This window comes from Pelodiscus sinensis, chromosome 1 (assembly GCF_049634645.1).
Source record: "Pelodiscus sinensis isolate JC-2024 chromosome 1, ASM4963464v1, whole genome shotgun sequence".
In the NCBI taxonomy this organism is placed as follows: Eukaryota; Metazoa; Chordata; order Testudines; family Trionychidae; genus Pelodiscus; species Pelodiscus sinensis.
Window position 1 is genome coordinate 142633446 of NC_134711.1, and position 19187 is coordinate 142652632.

The following is a 19187-nucleotide window of genomic DNA, read 5'->3' on the forward strand; positions in this document are numbered from 1 at the left end:
CCCATCTCTATATACTGATGGGAGAAGCAAGCAGCCTTCCCCATGATCTCTGAGACAACAGCGAGGAAGCTTATGGCTACCACAGTGCTAACAGAGACACCAAGAGTTCTGGATCCATCTGCCCAGAAACACTGGGGGACTGTTCTATACTCTGTGGAAAATGAGAATTTAGAAGGATTTCAGTCCCCATGCTGGGCTCCTCCCTGCTTCCTCTAGACAGAGGAAATGTGGTAACTTATTGCCTGCTGCTGAGCTATAATTATGCATTTTGGCTGCACTGACTGCAGTGCCTGTCTGACCTGAGTTTGAAAAAGAAAACTGGCTTCTTATGGGTTTCCTTATAAATGTCACCACGCAGCAGTTAATAACCCACTGTCCTTTGCTTTCTCTCTATCTAATCACTTTCTAGGCACTAACAAATTAGCCCTTGTAAACCCCTGGGACAAATGAGCAAACTGAGGCACAGAGAGGATGCAGTATCACTGGACCTGAGGGTTCAGAAATCACCATTAAAAATACATTCTGGATACTTTTTCTTTGCCTTCTGATGTTTGTGCATTGACTGGTCATGTTCTCAAGTTTTCCTCTGCAGCCATGAGGGCTAACTTTGTACTGCTGAATGAATGCTGAGATCCTTACTTATTCACCTGCCTCCAGGAGATGGGGCTTGAGGATAAACACCAGACCACCACCAGATTCAAGATACAAATACTGTAAACTTCCGATAATCCGGCACCTTTAGGACCCAGGGGGTGCCGGATTATCAGATATGCCGGAGTACCAGAAGGGCTATGAGGGGTCTGGGGTGGGGGTGGGGGGTCGGCGAGGAACTGCGCAGCGTGGGAGAGGGCAGTGCTGTGGGACCAACCCAGCAGCACCCCAGCTGCTCTGCCCCCGGCTTCCCCAAGTCAGCCGCTGGTCAGTTTCAGCAGCAGTGGACATGGGGAAGCTGGGGGCAGAACAGCTGGGGTGCTCTACCCTGGGCTTCCCCAGGTCCACCACTGCTGAAACTGACTAGCGGCGGACTTGGGGAAGCCAGGGGCAGAGAAGGTCCAATTGTCCGGCTGGCCGGAGCACTTCCGGGTTCCAGTTGGTGCCGGACTATCAGGAGTGCGGGACCACTGGATGCCGGACAATTGGAGTTTTACTGTACAAGAATTTGACACTGGGGAAGTACTTGCCTTATGTTACCAGGAAGCCTGTTGCAGAGCCAGAATAGAACCCAGAAGTCATTCCCATGTCTAAGCTATAACCATTAACCCATTATTTACCTTCCCCAGACTCCACTTAAGGAATTCATGCTGCTGATAGCCCAGAATGTAGGAAGAATACACTAGAGTAGTGAGTAGGGAAGGCAAATCAGATTTTTTTTTCAGTCATTCCATAATGTCTACAAAGAAACCATTCTGTGTTTTATTTTCAGCCTCATGCCTGAAGGGCCCCTGGGTCAGTGCAGCCAGTATTTAAGTGCTACTCGGCAACCTGCCGCAAATCAAGGGTGTAGGGATACATGATTGGAAAGGACCTTCTGGGTCATAGAGTCCAGTCTCCAGCTATGAACAATATGGGTTAATTGAAAACAACACACAATGTAACTCACTTTGATTTAAAATTAAAATCAGAGCAACGGGATTTTCTATTCTGGCAACTGCATTTGAGAGGCAGGTTGGCCTTGGACAAGCTGCCTTAAAAGATCATTTCCTGGTGTGTGTCAACGTGCCAAAATTCCTATCCCATGCCTGGCAAGCAGCAGCCCTACTCTTGAGTTACATATAAGAAAGATGCTGCTTCCAGAGAGGTGGGATGTTGTGAGCCCTCGGCGGGGTGGTTTGAGGAGATTTAAGAACTCCAGTTAGTATGGCTGTGCCCCTTCCAGACACCTATAGCAACATCTCCAGGTCTAATGCTACTGAATCTCTGCTTAATGAGAACAGGAAACTGGTTTGAACTTCAGAGGAGGCAATACAGAACACACATGCTGCAGTGCCTGGGAGGAGTGGCTAGGAAGGAGGATACTGCCACCTGTTGCTAGCCACTGGAATTGCAAATCTGTTCAATTTAATGCCGTACAACTTTATTTCTCTTTGTTCTGGTCTTGTGTGCTCCTTTAGTGTGGACCAGTGCTTGGCAGTATATATAAAAACCTAAAAGATCTTATAGCATATTTTAGAAAAGAAGTTACCCTACCCAAACTACAGCTTGGGAGCTTCATTGTACTCCCCTAAACATTTCCCTGTACTTTCAATAATAATGAAAAAAAGATCTTCACTTCCTTTCCCACTGTTTTGTAGAGCTGCTATGCATTCATTAAATGGTCATGTTGTTCCACCCAAAGGCAGATGCATTGTAATGGAATGTAATAAGGTTTCTATCACCCAGATGGAATGGAAAAGTCCTATTAGATCATCTAGTTCATCCCTCTCTCAAGAGCCTATTAAGGAAACTTAGTTTGAGTGAGAGGTGAAGTACTCATAGATTAGAAACTAGTTAAGACAGTGATTAGAAAAAAGGAGGAGGAATAAATGGTCAGGTATCCTTTTGTGGAATAGGGTTAACAGTGGAATGCCCCACATTTCTGTACAAAGGTAGTGTTTGATATTCATAGCCTTACAAAAATGGTGATCAAGGAGATGGCAAAATTTGCAGATTATACAAAAAGTATTCAGGTTAGTTAAGTGTGGAGAGAATTGTGAAGCTCCTCAGAGGGACCTGACCATGCTAGGTAAATGGGCAACAGGATGGTACATGGAACACATTACAGACAAGTGTAAAGTAATTAAAAAATAATTACCTGGGTGTCCTTATGGGCAGCTCAATAAGAACAGCAGCTATTTGTGCAGCAAGTGGTTTTAAAACTCAACATAACAAACAAAATGCTAGGGTATATAAACAATGGGATAGAAACCTGAAAATATTAGAATGCCACTATATATACATGAGTCTCATCTGGAATATTGTGTTGGTTTGTGGTCACCTCCTATCCAGACACAAAACAAAGGCATCAAAAGCAATTAGAGGCACGGAAAGATTTTCAGATAAAGGGCTAACGAGTAAAACTATATAGTTTAATAATGAGAATAATAGAAGAGGATGTCATTTGGAGATTTAAAATAACTAATGTAATAAAGTAGGAGTCTCCTATTGACTTACACAATGTACTTGTATGGCCAACAAGACCATAGTGAAGGGGTCAATTCACAGGGAATGTGCCTTGTTGTGGCTAGGTCTGGGAATTAGCTGTCACTCCATCTGGCATCTCTGCTGCCAGTTGCTCACATTATGGCCTCCTTCTCTCTCTCTCTCTCTCTCTGTGATTCAGTGTGCTCCCTCTTCATGGCTCAGCTCACTATATTGTATTCCCCTTCTAGGGTATCAAACTCCCACTGGCCAAGCTATTTCAGGCAGTCTTCCAATCTAAGTCTAGGTCCAGTGCCACTTTCCCAGTGGTAGGTTGGGGAACTCAGGTCTATCTACCATAGTCCAGGGACCCTGTGACTAGTAACTGAGGTGTCTGTTTCTGTTTCCCTTGGCTTCTTCCTACTTCACCCCTCTGTCTCGCAGTGGCAGACTCACAGTGCTCCGTTATTGACTTTTTAAATCAAGATTGAATGTTTGTGTTTTTTTTTCTAAAAGATCTGCTCTAGGAATTATTTTGGGGAAGTTCTATGGCCTGTATTCAACAAGAGATCAGGCTAGGTGATCACAGTGGTCCTTTCTGGCCTTATAATCTATGATCCAGTTTTACAAATGAGGAACTGATGCACAGAGAAATTAAGTGAGTAGACCATTGGTCTTATCCATGGTGATTTCTGTGTTTCTATTCAGGGTTGAATTCTACCATGTATTCTCTTCGGAGCTCTGTACAACTTACTTTTAAAGCTCCCATCCCTTCCCTTGGGAGATGATTTCATAACTTAATAAATCTCACAGCCAGGAGTCTATTCCTGGCAATTAGAGTAGATCTTCTGCGCAGATTCACCCCATTGCTCGTTCTCTCCCTTTGCATCACTCTGAGCAGATCCTCCCTCCTTGGAATTTGCTCCCTCTGGAGTGGTGTCAGGCTCTTCCAAGCTCTCAGTTGCTGGCTGGCTGAGTTGCACAGATAAACTGGTCATTTTCTTCTGATGTGTCCATCTATGAAACGTCAGTTGGAGCTATTTGGTTCAGTCAAAAATGCACATGAATTTTACAAAAAGCTGTGACCTGCTGGGAGCCGAAGGGGGGCCTGTTTTTAGTAACACGGTCTGTCTGTCTCTTTGTATCCTACAGGAAGAGCCAAAAAGCAAATCCAAAATCTGTGCCAACGTTTTCTGTGGAGCCGGGCGGGAGTGCGCCGTGACAGAGAAGGGGGAGCCCACCTGCCTCTGCATCGAGGTAGGGCATGGAGCAGCTTCTAGGTGCCCTGGGGTAGAGAGGAGATGGGGAGTGGAGACTTCTTGAGGTCAAAGGGATCCATATAAAACACCCTCGAGTGCAAGCACTAGCCAATAGACCTTCAATGGGGATTGCTCTTGAGCAACACCAGGACAGCAGGGGCCCTTCAATCTATAGCTCTTTTGTTCCCCAGCTCTCCCTGCCAATTTCCCCTCCATAGTCACACACATTCTCTGCCCCTGCCACCCACTCTGACACTGTCCTCCCAGACACCCAGAATTGGCTCCTTTTTCTCCCCCTATGAACACCAAGCGCCCTGCCACAATGTGGTGCTCTCCTCTGGTGCCGAGGAAGGGCACTGCAGCACACACACTGACCCATGCCAGGGTGGCTACGGTGCCTATACCCTCACCACTTACTCCATAGCCCAGAATGTCAAACAGCTCGGAGGAGCTGCAGGAGTTCTCCTCCTGTGGAAAAGGAATGGCAGGGTGTCAGCGCACACTAGACTACTGGGGTGAGGTGCACTTGCTCTCAGCAAGCCTGCTGTCAGCGTAGCCAGTCTGTATGCATTACAGAAACCAGCACGAAACTCTTTTTTGGGGATGATAAAATCTCAACCAGGATGCTGAGATGAGAAGGCCCAGTTTGAGAGACACAGACTCTGCCCACTTTACTGTCTTCTTCCCATTACAAAAGCCGTACATTCTTACATCAACGGAACACTGGTTTTTAAAGAACCCCTCCTGCCCCCACCCTCACGTGAAAAGAGCTATAAGCAAAGTTTGGTTACTTTTACCCAGGCTAAGAGAAAAACCCAAAGAAACCCCCAACCCAGACAGTGGAGATGCCGAATTCCTTCTCTGTGGATAATCTGCTGTGTCACTTCCAGACAGAGCCCCATGTTCCTAACTGCGAGCTTGCCTGCAGTTCTGCAGCAGAAACCTTGAAATGGTATCTGCAGCCTATGCAGACAGATCCACTCAAAGAAAGACTTCACACACTCTCTCTCATTCAGAGACACAGGTTTGAATGCGCACACAATATGCAAACTCACACGTACTCAGAAGCAAAGATAAATATAGCATAGATAGTATAGGTTGGACCTCTCTGGTTTGGCACTCTTGGGACCTGAGAGGTCCCGGACAAGGGAGTTTGCCGGACCAGGGGAGGTCTGGATGGTGGGGCAGCAACGTCCCTGCTGGGTTCCTCTCCCCAGCCTTGCAAACTTCAGCAGCCTCTCTGGCCTCACGGCAGCCCCACCAGAGCTCCCAGCAGCCCTGTGGGCTTTGCTGCCCTACAAGCTCTGCCCCCTTTCCCCCTGCAGGCTCTGCTGCCCACTGGCCTTGCTGGCTGGCTGGCTCCACTCCGAGCTGCTAGCAACTCCTGCTGCTGGGACTCTCTAGTCTCACAACATCTGTGATTCTGCCAGACCATGGAAGTTGCTGGACTAGAGAGTCATGGACCACAGAGGTTCAACCTGTAGTGATTAACTTCTGTGTTCAATAAATTTGCTTTCATTAAGTCACCTGTGTAGTGGGAGTGCTGGGGGCTGGGTTAACAGAAGTTTGTGCGTAAGAGGTCCCCATTTTACGGACCACATGGCTACTGCACAAGACCGGACAGGTTCTGGGTGGTTAGTATCTCTCAGTCTCTACTTGTGCAAAGTGCCCATGAGCTGGGCTGTTGCTGGGGCTCCACACTGCCTCCCTCCAGCCATTCTGGGACCTGGGCAAAGCTCTTATCTTTCTGGCTCTTTTCCAGCAATGCAAACCTCACAAGAGGCCCGTGTGCGGCAGCAATGGCAAGACGTACCTGAACCACTGCGAGCTGCACCGGGATGCCTGTCTCACTGGCTCCAAGATCCAGGTGGACTATGATGGCCACTGTAAAGGTAAAGCCAGCCTTAGGGACTTTGGAGCTACTGTCACTCAAACAAGACCATCCTGAGAGGAGGTGCTGTGGAGAAGAAAGCAACCTTGTGCCTTCTGATCTCTGACAAGATCACAGATGGGATCAAGGGGCATAACATGGCTCCCATCTGCCTCTCCTTTCAAACAATCAACATGCCCTTTCCATCCACCTGGCGAGGAAGATCCAAGTCCACAAAATGATGTGGAGAATTGGCCTGGTCCTTGCTCAGACAGAACTGTCACTCCAGGAGCCAGGATTCACTCTAGGATTTTGCCATGCCAGGCGTGGCTCTTGGGTGCCTGGCCAGTTGCCCACATGATCATCTGTGCCACACAGTGTGTCCCTGTCCCAGGTGTTCTGACAAGAGGGGCCCTGGCCTTTCAAAGGACTCCCTCTCTCTGATAATGCTGGTCTGTTAAAGGCGCAGCTCCAAAGAAGAGTGTGAGGGAATGTGCTAGCGAGCACAGTCCAGAGCTTCCTGACATCCTTCCTGCTGAGATAAGCCCCGCCGTCGCCAAAGGTGCTTTCTCACTGGGAGGTAACAGAGCTCTTCAGAGGCTGCAAGTGCATAGAGCTGGCTCTCTCCCTGCTCACCCCCATTTGTTCCCTGTGAGGGAGAGTCTCATATAACTTCAGCAGCACAGTGTCAGGGCCTAAATGCAACAGTGCAAATTAGGGATGTCAGTGAATAGCCATTTACACAAGTAATATCTGTTAATCTTAATGGTTACACACACACTGCCTTGCTGCCTCTGTATCAGAGGCAGCAAGGGGGAGGAGGCTTTCCACATGTGACGGCTCCCACAGAAGCTCCACGTGTGACGGCTCCCCCCTTCCCCGCTGCCTCCCACAGAAGCAGCAGCATGGTGGGGGCAGGCGGGAGGCTGTATGTACGGGCAGCCAGCTTTTAAGCTGACTCTCCACACATGCCGGCTCCCACAGAGCCGTCTGTGCCAACCCTCCCCCTCCGCTGCCTCCCACAGAGGCAGCACAGGGAGGGCCATTCAGGAGCTGGCGCTTGTGGGGGGAACCAGCTTAAAAGCCAGCTCCCCACAAGCACTGGCTCCACCACTACCCCCTGCATGTAAATGTATCACTGCTAAAAATTTCAGCAGTTACACGTTTACACAGATATACTATTTGGAACATCCTAGTTCAAATTCCTGCTCGGTAACCTCCTTTTTTCATGTTTCCACTAACAGAGAAGAAGTCTGAGAATTCAGCTGCAAGCCCAGGTAAGAAACCATCTCTCCTGTCACACCTGACAGCTCTGAATTCCTCCCAGTGTATTTGCATGGTGGAAGAATGGGCAGTTTAACAGGGAACTGCACAGCTTTAAGGTGGAATGAACAAAAAAAAAAAATGCCATTTCTCAGGATGGGGACAGAACTTACCAGCAGACTTTCACATTACAGAGCCTGTACTTCGCTAAAGGACAGAGAGCTTGAGAGGTACAATATAGTGGCCTGAGCATAGGACTGGGAACCTGCAGCATTGGTGTCTATTCCTAGCTTTGATATTGACACTGCATTAACCTAACTACATCAACTTAAGCGCTACGCTTCTGTCAGAGGTGGAATTAAGTCGTGTTGTGGGCGAGTTACATCTGTGGGAGCTGCCTTATGTCCACCTAACTCTCCATGCAACCATAAGGACTAGATTCTTAGGGCCAGATCCTCAGCTGCAGTAAACACTCATAGCTCCATTGACTGCGGTGCCGATGGGAAAGCTCTCACAAGTTGGGGGTCTGACCTTAATTTTCACTAGGGATGTTTACCTGTAGATAACTACACGATGAACTGATAAGCCTGGGCTTATCTGATAATCCTGTCGACTGCACGCACCCCCACCCATTGTCTCTGTATCAGAGGCAGCGGGGGTGGGGAGGCTGGTGCCTGTGGGGAGCCGGCTTTTAAGTCAGCTCCCCACAATCATTGGATCCGCCCTCCGCCCCGCCCCACCCTGATAGGCAGCAGTATGGAGAGTGAGGGGGACAGGAGCCAACATGTGGGAAGCCGGCTTTCAAGCCGCCTCTCAATGCACATCGGCTCCATGGACCTGCCTGCCCTCTCCCCACGCCCACCACTGCTGCCTCCTATAGAGGCAGCAGGATAGTAGTCACGGGCCACCTGTCTCCCCCCTTCTGCGCTGCTGCTGCCACTTCTTTCATAGGCAGAAGGGCAGGGTGAGGGGCTGCCATGAAGCAGCCTGTGTCCCCAGCAGGACTGGGCTCGCCATGGACAGAGACTGCTTCGCGGTAGCAGCCCTGTCCATAGTTGGTCCCCCCTCATGGACCAACTCCCGCCTGCCACCCTGCGCTGCTGCCTCTGATGCAGGGTGGCAGTGGGTCCCCGGAAGTGGGACTGAGAGCACACTGGCTACCAACCCCAGTCCTGGCGACTATCAAATAGTCATGTAACTATTAAAATTTGATGGGGTAACACGACTATTCAGTTATACTCTAATATCCCTAATTTTCACAGCCACCAGGAGAGAGTCGTGGCTTAGAAAACAAGCCCATTTTGGACCTTGGTGAGCACTAGCGCTCTTCCTTTTTGTGCAATAGTGGTGTAGCTGTGACGGACATAGTGAAGAGGCCAGAGACTGGTTAGACCCTAGAGACTGATTCCCCTCTCCTTCCTCAAGAGATTGGCCTCTCGGGCTCAGTGTTGAGGGTCGCTGACAGAGCATGTAGTAGAGGAAGTTTGTCCAGCTCAGACCCCTGTATTGTAGATGGAGACCTTTATTTTCTCCAGGGCTGCCAAGCTGCTGCTTTTCACCAGTGCTAAATACATTTGGGCTATGTCTACACTCGCAGCTTCTTGCGCAAGAACATCTTGCGCAAGGGTTCTTGTGCAAGAAATCTTGCGCAAGAAAACGTCCACACTGCCATGTGCGAGCTGTGCTTTTGTGCAAGAGCGCCCATGGCAGTGTGGATGCTCTCTTGTGCAAGAAAGCTCTGGTGGCCATTTTAGCCATAGGGCTTTCTTGCGCAAGAAATCCCTGCTGAGCGTCCACACTGCCCACTTGCGCAAGAGCTCCTGCGCAAGAGGGCTTACACCTGTTAAAAAAGAGCGTAGCTCTTGCGCAAGGAGCCCTCTCTTACCATGCCGTACTGTACATTTCCTTGCGCAAGAGTGGGCGGGCAGTGTGGAGACTGCAGATTCTTGCGCAAGAACGCCATACGTGCGCAAGAAGCTGCGAGTGTAGACATAGCCCTGCTCTTTCCAGACACAGAGATTGGGGAAAACAGGACAGGATGGTCAGCCACCTTCCTTCCTCCAATGGGGTGTTCTTTCAGCCCATTGGGTGATAACATTGCATGTGACCAGAGAGGAGACCATTTCAGACCCATCTTTGTCATCTTCCACACACATCGTGAACAAGAGGAAGTCACCATAGCAAAGGGGACTGAAAAGATTAAGTTGTTACCATTCTACTGCCTTTCCACTGGGTGACACCCTTATCCCAAACATTGCTCCTCGCTCAGCACCATTCATACCCCTTTGGTGACAAAGAGAAACTTGTGTCACTTGTAACTTGATGTTAGGTTTTCAGCTGTTTCTTTATGGTGCCCGAGTTGTATTTCTTCTTCACTCACCCTCTCTCTCACTCACCCTCTCTTTCCCTGCTTCCTGGGCAGTTGTCTGCTACCAGTCTGACAGGGACGAGCTCCGGCGCCGCATTATCCAGTGGCTCGAGGCCGAGATCATCCCAGATGGCTGGTTCTCAAAGGGCAGCAACTACAGCGAAGTCCTGGACAAGTATTTCAAGGTAGAGACTAGAGATGAGCTCTCCTTTCCTGGCCTGCACTATTACATAGTTGCTGCTCTCGCTCTTCTGTGTCATGTCATACAAAGCTGTAGTAAGTGAAGCCCTTGCAGAGCATCTGGGGCAGTTTGTATGTAATGGAAGGAGTGACAAAGTACACATCCGGGGCTGTCTGCAGCAGCGCACGCGCACACGCACACACACACACACACACCCCGGCCATGGCCCCTCGCCCATCCTATCCCTCGATGGAGGTACAGGAGCTGCTCTCTAACTATGTAATACATAGGGTGTGGGAGGGGCCTGAATGTTGCGTGTTTGTGTCCGTGTGACACAGTGTTACAAGGGGTGGGTAGGTCTTGGAAAATCACCCAAAATTGTGTTACATAACTTAGGCGCAGCCCCACAGGAGCTAGAGCAGCTGAGAGGCAGCAAGAAGCTGGAGCCACCTCCAGACTGAGGAGTGCTCCTGGCTCCAGCAGGCAGACATGCCCTAGCGAGTCTGTGGAGCGGGGCTGAGGGGAGGGCAGGGGAGAAGGGAAGGGAACACGTCTCTTGGGCCAGGTGGGGGTGGGACCTGCAGAGGGAAAGTGGGGGGGGGGAGGAGAAAAGGATGTAAGTGCTGAGCCTTCAGAGACAAGACACTCAGCAGGGAGGGGCAGGCAGAAGGAAGGCACAGGGAAGGACACACAAGGAAGAGGCTTGAGAGGTTGGGGGTGGCCCTAGCCTTTTGCCCCAATTCAGATTGGGATGGGAGGCATGCAGGGGGTTTCTTGGGAGCCCAATCTCAAAGGATAAAGCCCCTAAATGCTGCAATAGTGTTGGCTCAAGTCCCCAGTCCGGTAGAGAGAAAATAACCTCTTACGCTTCCCAGTCTTTTCATTCAGTGCTTTCCTTGGAGTCCGTGAACTCCCCTTCCCCCGGTCCCATCCCTTGTGTAACTGGCAGATCACACATTCCCTGCTTCTACCACACTCAGCACCTCTCCCCCTCCCCATCATGCTGCGCTCCTGTTGAAGACTTCCTAGTTCCCAGCCCAGAGCCTGGGGGGAGTTGGGGACCAGGAGGTTTAAATAAGAAGGTGTTGACAGTGAGAGATTAATGGTGCCTGACAGGAGTTAGCTCTGAAATTTGCCATGGCAATGGGACCCCCTGCTGGGACCCAGGAAGCCAGCCTCCCCTCGTCCCTCCCCCGCCCCACACACAAACAAGCTCTCCACCTTTATAGCCATTAACAGTGGTGCCTTTTCTGGGAGACCTCTAGTGATTCACTGCCTCAGGTGCACCCCTGGGCACCTGCAGTCATCCCAAATGATCAGGTGGCCTGCAGAGTAGAGCTACACAATCCCTTCCCCTGCCACAAACCTACTTGTCTCCAGCTCCCTCCTCAAAGGGCTGCTGTGTGCCACAGGCTGTGATGTATTTTCCAGAGCCAGCCATGTGCTCACTGTGCTGATGTCAGCACTGTGAGGAGCACCCCCTGCTATGAGCCTAATGAAAACCAGTGTCTGCCTCTCAGAGACAAACAGCTCCTGCTCGGTTGATTGAGTATCTCACTGTTTCCCCTTTCCTTTGTCCGCTGATTCCAGCCTCAGGCTGGGGAATACGCCAGTGACAAAGCCACAGCCTTTCTCAGCCCGAAAACAAAAGCTTTTCCCTGCCTCTTTTCTCCCAATTTATCCTGGGCATTCAATGGCCTCCATCAGGTAATAACCATTCCCCAAGGACTTGACAATATTTTGGGATGAAGTTCAGTCTGTGGGAGAACTAGGGACTATCAGGGCTGATATGAACCAGGCACAATTAATGGTGGCAGAGATTGTGCAGATATTCCTACATTGCCTGACAAATGCTTCTCAACCTGGACCTGTAGGAATTCAGCTGTAGCCATGGGAACCTCACTCAGCATTGGCCAATGCCTCTCACGCCTGCCCTGCATCCTCCTCCCCCGATCTCACCCTTCTATTCCAGTCCTGGGCTCCCCACACAGCCCTGCCAGTGCTCCTCACTCCTGTCCTGCTTCCCCCTGCTATTCCAGCCCTGGGCTCCCCACACAGCCCTGCCAGTGCCCCTCACTCCTTTCCTTCAGCCCCCTGCTATTCCAGCCCTGGGCTCCCCACACAGCTCTGCCAGTGCTCCTCAGTCCTGCCCTGAAATTGTTCCTCCTTCCCAACCCATGCTATCCTAGTATTGGGTTCCCCAAACACTTTGGCTATTCCAACTCAGTCATGACCTGCAGCACCAGCTCTTCCTCCACTGTGGATACTGCAAGCCATTTTTGTTTAGTTCAGTAATGGGGAATATGAGAGGGGACTTTGAATAGTGGTGAACAGTTAAGGCCCTAAGCCATTTCCTAATGAAATCCTTACGTGTGAGATTCATTAGTGTCACTCAGGTATGGGACATGAGCCACCAAGGCCTAAACCTGCATGGGGATTTGTGTCAAATGCTATTAGGTGTCTTGATCCCATACAGGGACCTTGGGTGGGCAGGGAAGGGGGTACATGCAGTGCTGGACAAAACAGAGTTCACTGAACTTGATTCTGTGAAAACTGTGGCCCTCCTTGTAAACAACACTGGGGGGTGTGTCTAGACTACACCTCTCTGCCGACAGAGAGATGTAGATTAGGCACATCGAAATTGCTAACGAAGCAGGGATTTAAATATCCTGTACTTCATTAGTATAAAAATGGCCGCTGCTTTTTTTCAGCACGGAGCTTTGTTGGAGAAAAGCGGCAATCTAAAAGCTGATCTTTCAAAAAAATAAAGCCTTTTTCAAAAGATCCTGTAAACCTCATTTCACGAGGGATAAGGGATCTTTCGAAAAAGGCTTTATTTTTCGAAAGATCAGCCTCTAGACTGCCGCTTTTCTCCGGCAAAGCTCCGTGCCGAAAAAAAGCAGCAGCCATTTTTATGCTAATGAAGTACGGGATATTTAAATCCCCGCTTTGTTCGCAATTTCGATGTAGATTAGGCACATCTCTCTGTCGGCAGAGAGGTGTAGTCTAGACACACCCTGGGGGAGATTTGGTGTTCAGAAGCCATGGAGCTAGAGACACATGCAGGATGGTTACACACTGGCTGCAGTGAGGATAATAGTTTTCCCTGCCCTGCCACTTTTTGTCTGGGATTTCAAAGCAGCCGACAGGCTAATGAATAGAGCCTCAGGACACCAGAGGGAACTAAGACACAAGGGCTATGTCTACACTTGCAGCTTCTTGCACAAGTAATATGCAAATGAGGGTAAGCGTGGAATATCGCCGAGCCTCATTTACATACCTAATGAGCCACCATTTTTTTCAGAAGAGGCTCTTGCGCAAGAAGGAGCGTCTACACTGCCCCCTCTTGCGCAAGAAAAACCCTCTTGCGCAGCGCCGTTCTTCCTGAAAAGTAATAGGTGTAATGGCGTTGCGCAAGAAGGGGCAGTGTAGACGCTCCTTCTTGCACAAGAGCCTCTTCTGAAAAAAATGGTGGCTCATTAGGTATGCCAACTAGGCTCGGCGATATTCCACTCTTAGCCTCATTTGCATATTACTTACACAAGAAGCCACAAGTGTAGACATAACCAAGGAGTGGAAGAGTCTTGACCCAGGCACACAGCAAAATTTCTACATCATTCAGTAAACCGGGTTCTTTTCTCCCACCTTTGCACTGCAATTGTCTGAACTGGGATGGGACACAGCACTGGCACACTACACACTAATTTTGCATAGGAAATGAAAAGGAATCCTGCATCTATGTGAAACTGCAGAAGGAATTTATAAAGGTGGAATGTAATTACTCTCCTTGGAATTTAGGTAGGACACTGGCTGAACACTCCATTCCTAAGTGACATGGATCTTTCATGACCAAGCGTAGCTAGTATGAAAATATCTGTTCTTTTGCTTTGAATCTGTAGCAGAAAGACAGGGATGTGGGTGGAGGCTGAGGATGGTTCTAGATAGAAGCTTTGCAGTGAAGCAGAGAGACACAGAGCAGCTTCAGGGATAATGCTCTGTTCTGGAGTTACCTTATTCTAATGAAGTCTCTTGTTCAGTGTTCACAGAAAGTGACTCTCCCTCTGATTCTTTGCCTTTAGCACATGAGTCAAGACTCTGGTTTTACATCTATCTGTAAGTTTGCACCACCACAACACCCCTAGAACATAACTGGTCCATTTCATGCCAGAAAATGTATGCAAGTTAAGGGCCACCTGGAAGAAAGGGAGGAAAGTATGTGATTTTGCTGTGTTCATAAAGCAAACAGCCAGAGGTGAATGAGAATCAGGCAGTTTACTGGCCAGTGCAGAGGAGTAGAAATCAGGACTTACTGCTGTCTTGTCATCCCAGCTCTAATACCAACTCTGGGTGGCACAGAGAAGTTACTTCCCATCTATAAGCCTCAGTTTTCTTTTTGCAGAATAAGGAGAATGACACCTGCGCCTCACAAAAGAGTTGAGGTTTGAAGCCGCAGAGTACTACATAGTGCTAAGTATTAGCAAATAGAACTGGATGAAGGCTTTTGTACATCTAGTTTATTTCATGGAGACAGCAGTTTGGGGTGACCCGAAACTGTTCAGAAATTTGACATAAATAGTTTCAGACATTCATAAAATAGCCAGAGGAGGAAAAAAAGAATAAATGGTGCTGCCAGTACTTCCTCCTTTCCTTCCCCCTGTCCTCCATGACCTTTAGCCCAGTGAAAAGGGCACTCACCTGGGATGCAGGAGACCCAGGTGTGACTCTGCTCTAGAGCAGACCCAGAAGGGTTTTTCAGTTCACTGCAAGTTCCAAACCAATTTCAGATTCTGTTCAACTCCTATCCGACTTCATTTTTCCAATTGATCAGAATTGCCGCTGAACCAAAGAATCAGTCATTCACCCAGCTCCGTTGTCAGGTATTTGTGGAAAAGGGAAAGGAATGAGAATTAGATACATCCTCAGCTTTCTTGTATCCATCTTCTCACCCCTATAGAGCTTTGATGGAGGGGATTCTCGCCTGGACTCCAATGAGTTCCTGAAGTTTGTGGAACAGAATGAAACTGCCATCAACATCACTACCTATGTGGACCAGGAGACCAACAAGCTACTCAGGTAACCTGGGGCAGGGAGGGGCGGTAGACAGGAAAGAAAAACTAGTTGCCTTAGTCTAACCACCACTGAGAATTGATACTCAAATAGGCAAGAGAATTCAGACCAACCCCAGTGTCTTGCAAATCTAATCCTCTTTGCTTTGCCAAAATGCCTGAAATAAAATCAAAATCGTGTCAGGATTAAGCATCAACCTGACTTTAAAAAATTTCAACTTTTCAGTTCCCCAAAAAGTGAGGGGAAAATGTGCTTTCAGTCTGACTCAAAAAAAATTTTTTTTTCTTTTATTTTTTTCAAACTTGCCAGAAAAATGAAATATCTATTCCAGGCCCATTTCTATTGTGGTGGTACCGATAGGGGGTGAAAGTTCATAGTCATGTCTCCATTCTGTGTTGAAACTAACAACAAAATAGCATTGATAAGGCTGTGCTGGAGATTTGCCTTTGCTGCTACCTTCTTCAGAATAATCCCCATTTCCTGACAAAGCAGCAATCAGAGCCCACATCTCCTTTGTTACAACCATCGCTTTGCTGCCCTGGCTCCAGTCCTTGCACTTACTTGTCCAGCTCCCTGCACCAGGAAGAACAGGAGCCATAGCAGTGGCTGCACCCTGAGCCCCATGCTTATTGTATCTGCTTCCTTTCAGGGGACTCTGTGTGGATGCCCTCATTGAGCTGTCTGATGAGAATGCTGACTGGAAACTCAGCTTCAATGAGTTCCTCAAGTGCCTCAACCCATCCTTCAATCCACCAGAGAGAAGTATGATCTTCATGTCTGTACTGGGGGACAGATGGGAGCTCCCGAAAGCAGGGAAGAGAATAGAAGGGCATAAAGCCAGACACAAGAAACAGGCATTCTATGGCTCGTCCCATACACATCACTCCTGCCCTGCAGCCCTCTGCTATTCCAACCCTGGGTTCCCCACACAGCCCTGCCAGTGTCCCTCAGTCCTACCTTGCAGCTTCCCTGATATTAGGGTGTATGGGATGTAGATTTCAGAAGAGTGGGTCAGTGGAGAATGTATGTTTGCGTGATCAAGAGGAGGATTCAACCGTGGATCGTATGAGAAGGAGTGTGTGTCTGCACAATTTAGGAGGTGGAGCACTTGACAGGTCTCAGTCCAGTAAAAAGTCTTGTCCTGATCTGGCTTTCAGTTACCAGATCTCCTCCCTGATCAGCTTCCAATAGTTCACCAGGCTCCGGAACCCAATTTAGATTTGAAGTTTACCTGGAAATGGCTCAGCATTCTAAGGGTTAAACATCATCTAGAGCAGCTGATCTAATTGTCTCACTAAGGAGTATGCTCATCCATAGGCCAGGAAGGACTTGGTTCAGGTCCTGCTCCAGGGCTTAGTCTCCGTGCACTCCATGGTCATACTGCTGGTGAAACAGTAAACTGAACTCCCTGCTGCTCCTTTCAGTGGGAAGTCCTGCATCCCATAAGCACTCCTTGAAGATGCTGTCCATGATCCCCATCAACAGGCTTCAGGTCCCAGGCTGGGCAGGCATGATAAATAGATGCTCTGGTGGCCCCAGCAGTCACTGCACTGTCTCACTCAAAAGTGCTTTGGGAAGACTTGAGGAAACCAAAGAATTGTCCAAATCCAATTGCCTGTTTCTGCCCTGTACATCAAAGCCAATTCCCCTTGTTCTTGCTCCTTCTAGAATGTGCCCTTGAAGATGAAACCTATGAGGATGGAGCTGAGACCCAAGTGGAGTGTAACCGCTGTGTCTGTGCCTGTGGGAACTGGGTGTGCACTGCCATGATCTGTGAGGGTAGGTGTAACCCGCAAAGGGCTGGAGCTATTAAGCAGTTATAGAGGAAGTTTTGGTTTGGGGTTTTTGCAAGGCACTGGGTTTCTGGGCCCAGGACTTCCATTCCCAGTGTCGCCTCAGTCACTGTAAGATCTTAAGCAAGTCACTTGCTCTCTATGTGCCTCAGTGTCCCCAGCTTCTGCAAAATAGGAATTATTGTCCTGTCCTACCCCAGAGAGGGGTCAGGAGACTTAATTCATAACTATTAGAGAAGTGCTTTGAGCGCCTTTAAAGAACCACTCCTGCTGAAGGGAAAAGAAGTGTTGTTAGTGTGGAGGGAAGTATCCTTGTCTGATCATCATCTGCCTCTTGCCCTTTGGGGTCTCTCCTCATGTCAGTTTCAAGCTCTGACCACAGTGCTACAGATGGGAAGCCCTAGTGGGTTTCTTCATTGAGGGCATTACATTGGGCGAGTCAGCTCACCTCACAGGGTTCATTGTGTCTTTGGAAGCCAGTTGATCCCCTTGGGGAAGAGCGTGGGAAATGCTTTATTCTCTTGATAAGTAGCGGTGGCTCACCCTCCCGGCGCTGCTCTGCACTCTTTTGAGCTCCCTCCATACGATGAAGGGCCTCTGCATGGAAACAGCACTTGTTTCCTAAGAACACATTGGCTCTTAAGAGTGTCAGTAGCATGGTAGTTCCCACTGGGAGAGATGCCAGCACTGCGGACAGGTGTGGAGGCAGACAGCAGTGACCAGTGTGAATAGAGTTACTTCAACAAAAAACAGGACTATGTAGCACTTTACAGACTAACAAGATGGTTTAATAGGTGAAGAGTTACTTCAGAAATTCAGCCATGGTCAAATTACAGAGCCCAAGCAAGCGATAGCCCCCTTGCAATGCAGCTTCTGCCAAGACCTTCCCTCCCCTCAATGCTGCTTCTGCTGGGGGCCTCGGGCTTCCCTCCTTAGCCTCCCCCCGCTACTGCTTCCTTCACCACTCCCTCGCTCCCGCACATGCAGCCAGTCTGGCAGCAGGAAGCTGTCACTAGCACCCCACTGCTTGCCAAAAGGAACCTGTGGGGGCAGGAAGGGCTCTGCCGTGGACAGGAGAGAGCAGCCCTGGGGAGGAGCCAGACAGGAACAAGCAGTGGCATAGCCTCAGGCATACAAGAACACACTGCTGTGTAGGGGCACCTTAACGTTTGGTGCCCCAAATTTTTGGGTGCCCTACGCAGCTGCATATTTCATGTGTGCCTATGGACGGTCCTTCAGCAATGCACTGAAGAGGCCCCTGAATGGATTCACCCCAATGAGCAATTCCATTTTCCCCCTCGTAACAGGCATTCCTGGTTCAGAGAAGATGCTGTTTTAATACTGATGCTGTTTCCCAAGGACTTGTGGTGTTAGGGAGGGTCCATGGTTTTGGGTGGCTGGGACTGAGACTGGATCTGAACCTGCTGGCTGCAGACACCCAGCATGGGCCACTGAAGTGGAGGGAGAAAACAAATAGTGGACGGTGGGCTAACCGTTCTCACCCTTTCTGCCTGTGTCATAGCTGGGGAGGGACGAAAGGCTGTTGTCAGAGGAGTAAGGAGACCGAAATGGCATGAGAGTCAGGCAGATCTGAATGCCAATGAATGAGCAAAAACCATCTCCGTTAAATGGAATTCAATATCATTGGATTTTGGTATGTTCCTTGAGCAAGTGCCTGAATAAGCAGATGTGCTAATTAAATAGTGTGCCCCATGTGCATTTCTAGCTACTCAAGATTTGTTTAGCCAGTGAAGGTGTCAGAGCTAACCACTGACTTTCCTTTTAAATAATAAGTTCATACATCAGTTCATTTCTGATGTATACTTTATACTCTTGGGGGAGTTACATGGCTATGCACCTCATGTATCCCAAGCTGGGATGGACTCCTCTTTCTTTTCTGACAGCAGAGAACTTACCAGTTCTCATTTCTCTGACAAAGCAAGCCCCAACAAGCCTGGGTTCTGTCATGGCATGACATAAACTGGACTCACCTTGCCTCTCTCCTGGCCTACCACCTCCATTATCACCATGTGGGAACTTTCCTAACACCTGTGATTGTCTAAACTTCATTTGTGTTTGCAGGAAAGAACCAGAAAATGCCTGTGGGGGGGCAGCAACCTGAGGAGGAGCTGACCGAGGAAGAGCTGGCCAGATACGTTCAAGAACTGCAAAAGCATCAGGTTAGGGTGGAATCTCTGTGGCCAGTGTCTGTGTTGTACATTTCTCCTTGCTAAAGGCCTTCTTTCTCTGTACCCCAGCTATTTCCTGG

General features: G+C 49.0%; 1 protein-coding gene across 1 annotated transcript in view; it reads left to right on the plus strand.

Annotated features, from left to right (window-relative positions):
* FSTL1 (follistatin like 1) overlaps positions 1–19187 on the plus strand; it is a 77175-nt gene that overhangs the window by 53624 nt on the left and 4364 nt on the right. The window contains exons 3-10 of the mRNA XM_075905319.1: positions 4270–4374; positions 6139–6268; positions 7491–7523; positions 9932–10062; positions 15013–15131; positions 15775–15887; positions 16794–16904; positions 19001–19098. Coding sequence (XP_075761434.1) covers positions 4270–4374; positions 6139–6268; positions 7491–7523; positions 9932–10062; positions 15013–15131; positions 15775–15887; positions 16794–16904; positions 19001–19098 — 840 coding nt within the window. The remainder of the gene's footprint in view (positions 1–4269; positions 4375–6138; positions 6269–7490; positions 7524–9931; positions 10063–15012; positions 15132–15774; positions 15888–16793; positions 16905–19000; positions 19099–19187) is intronic.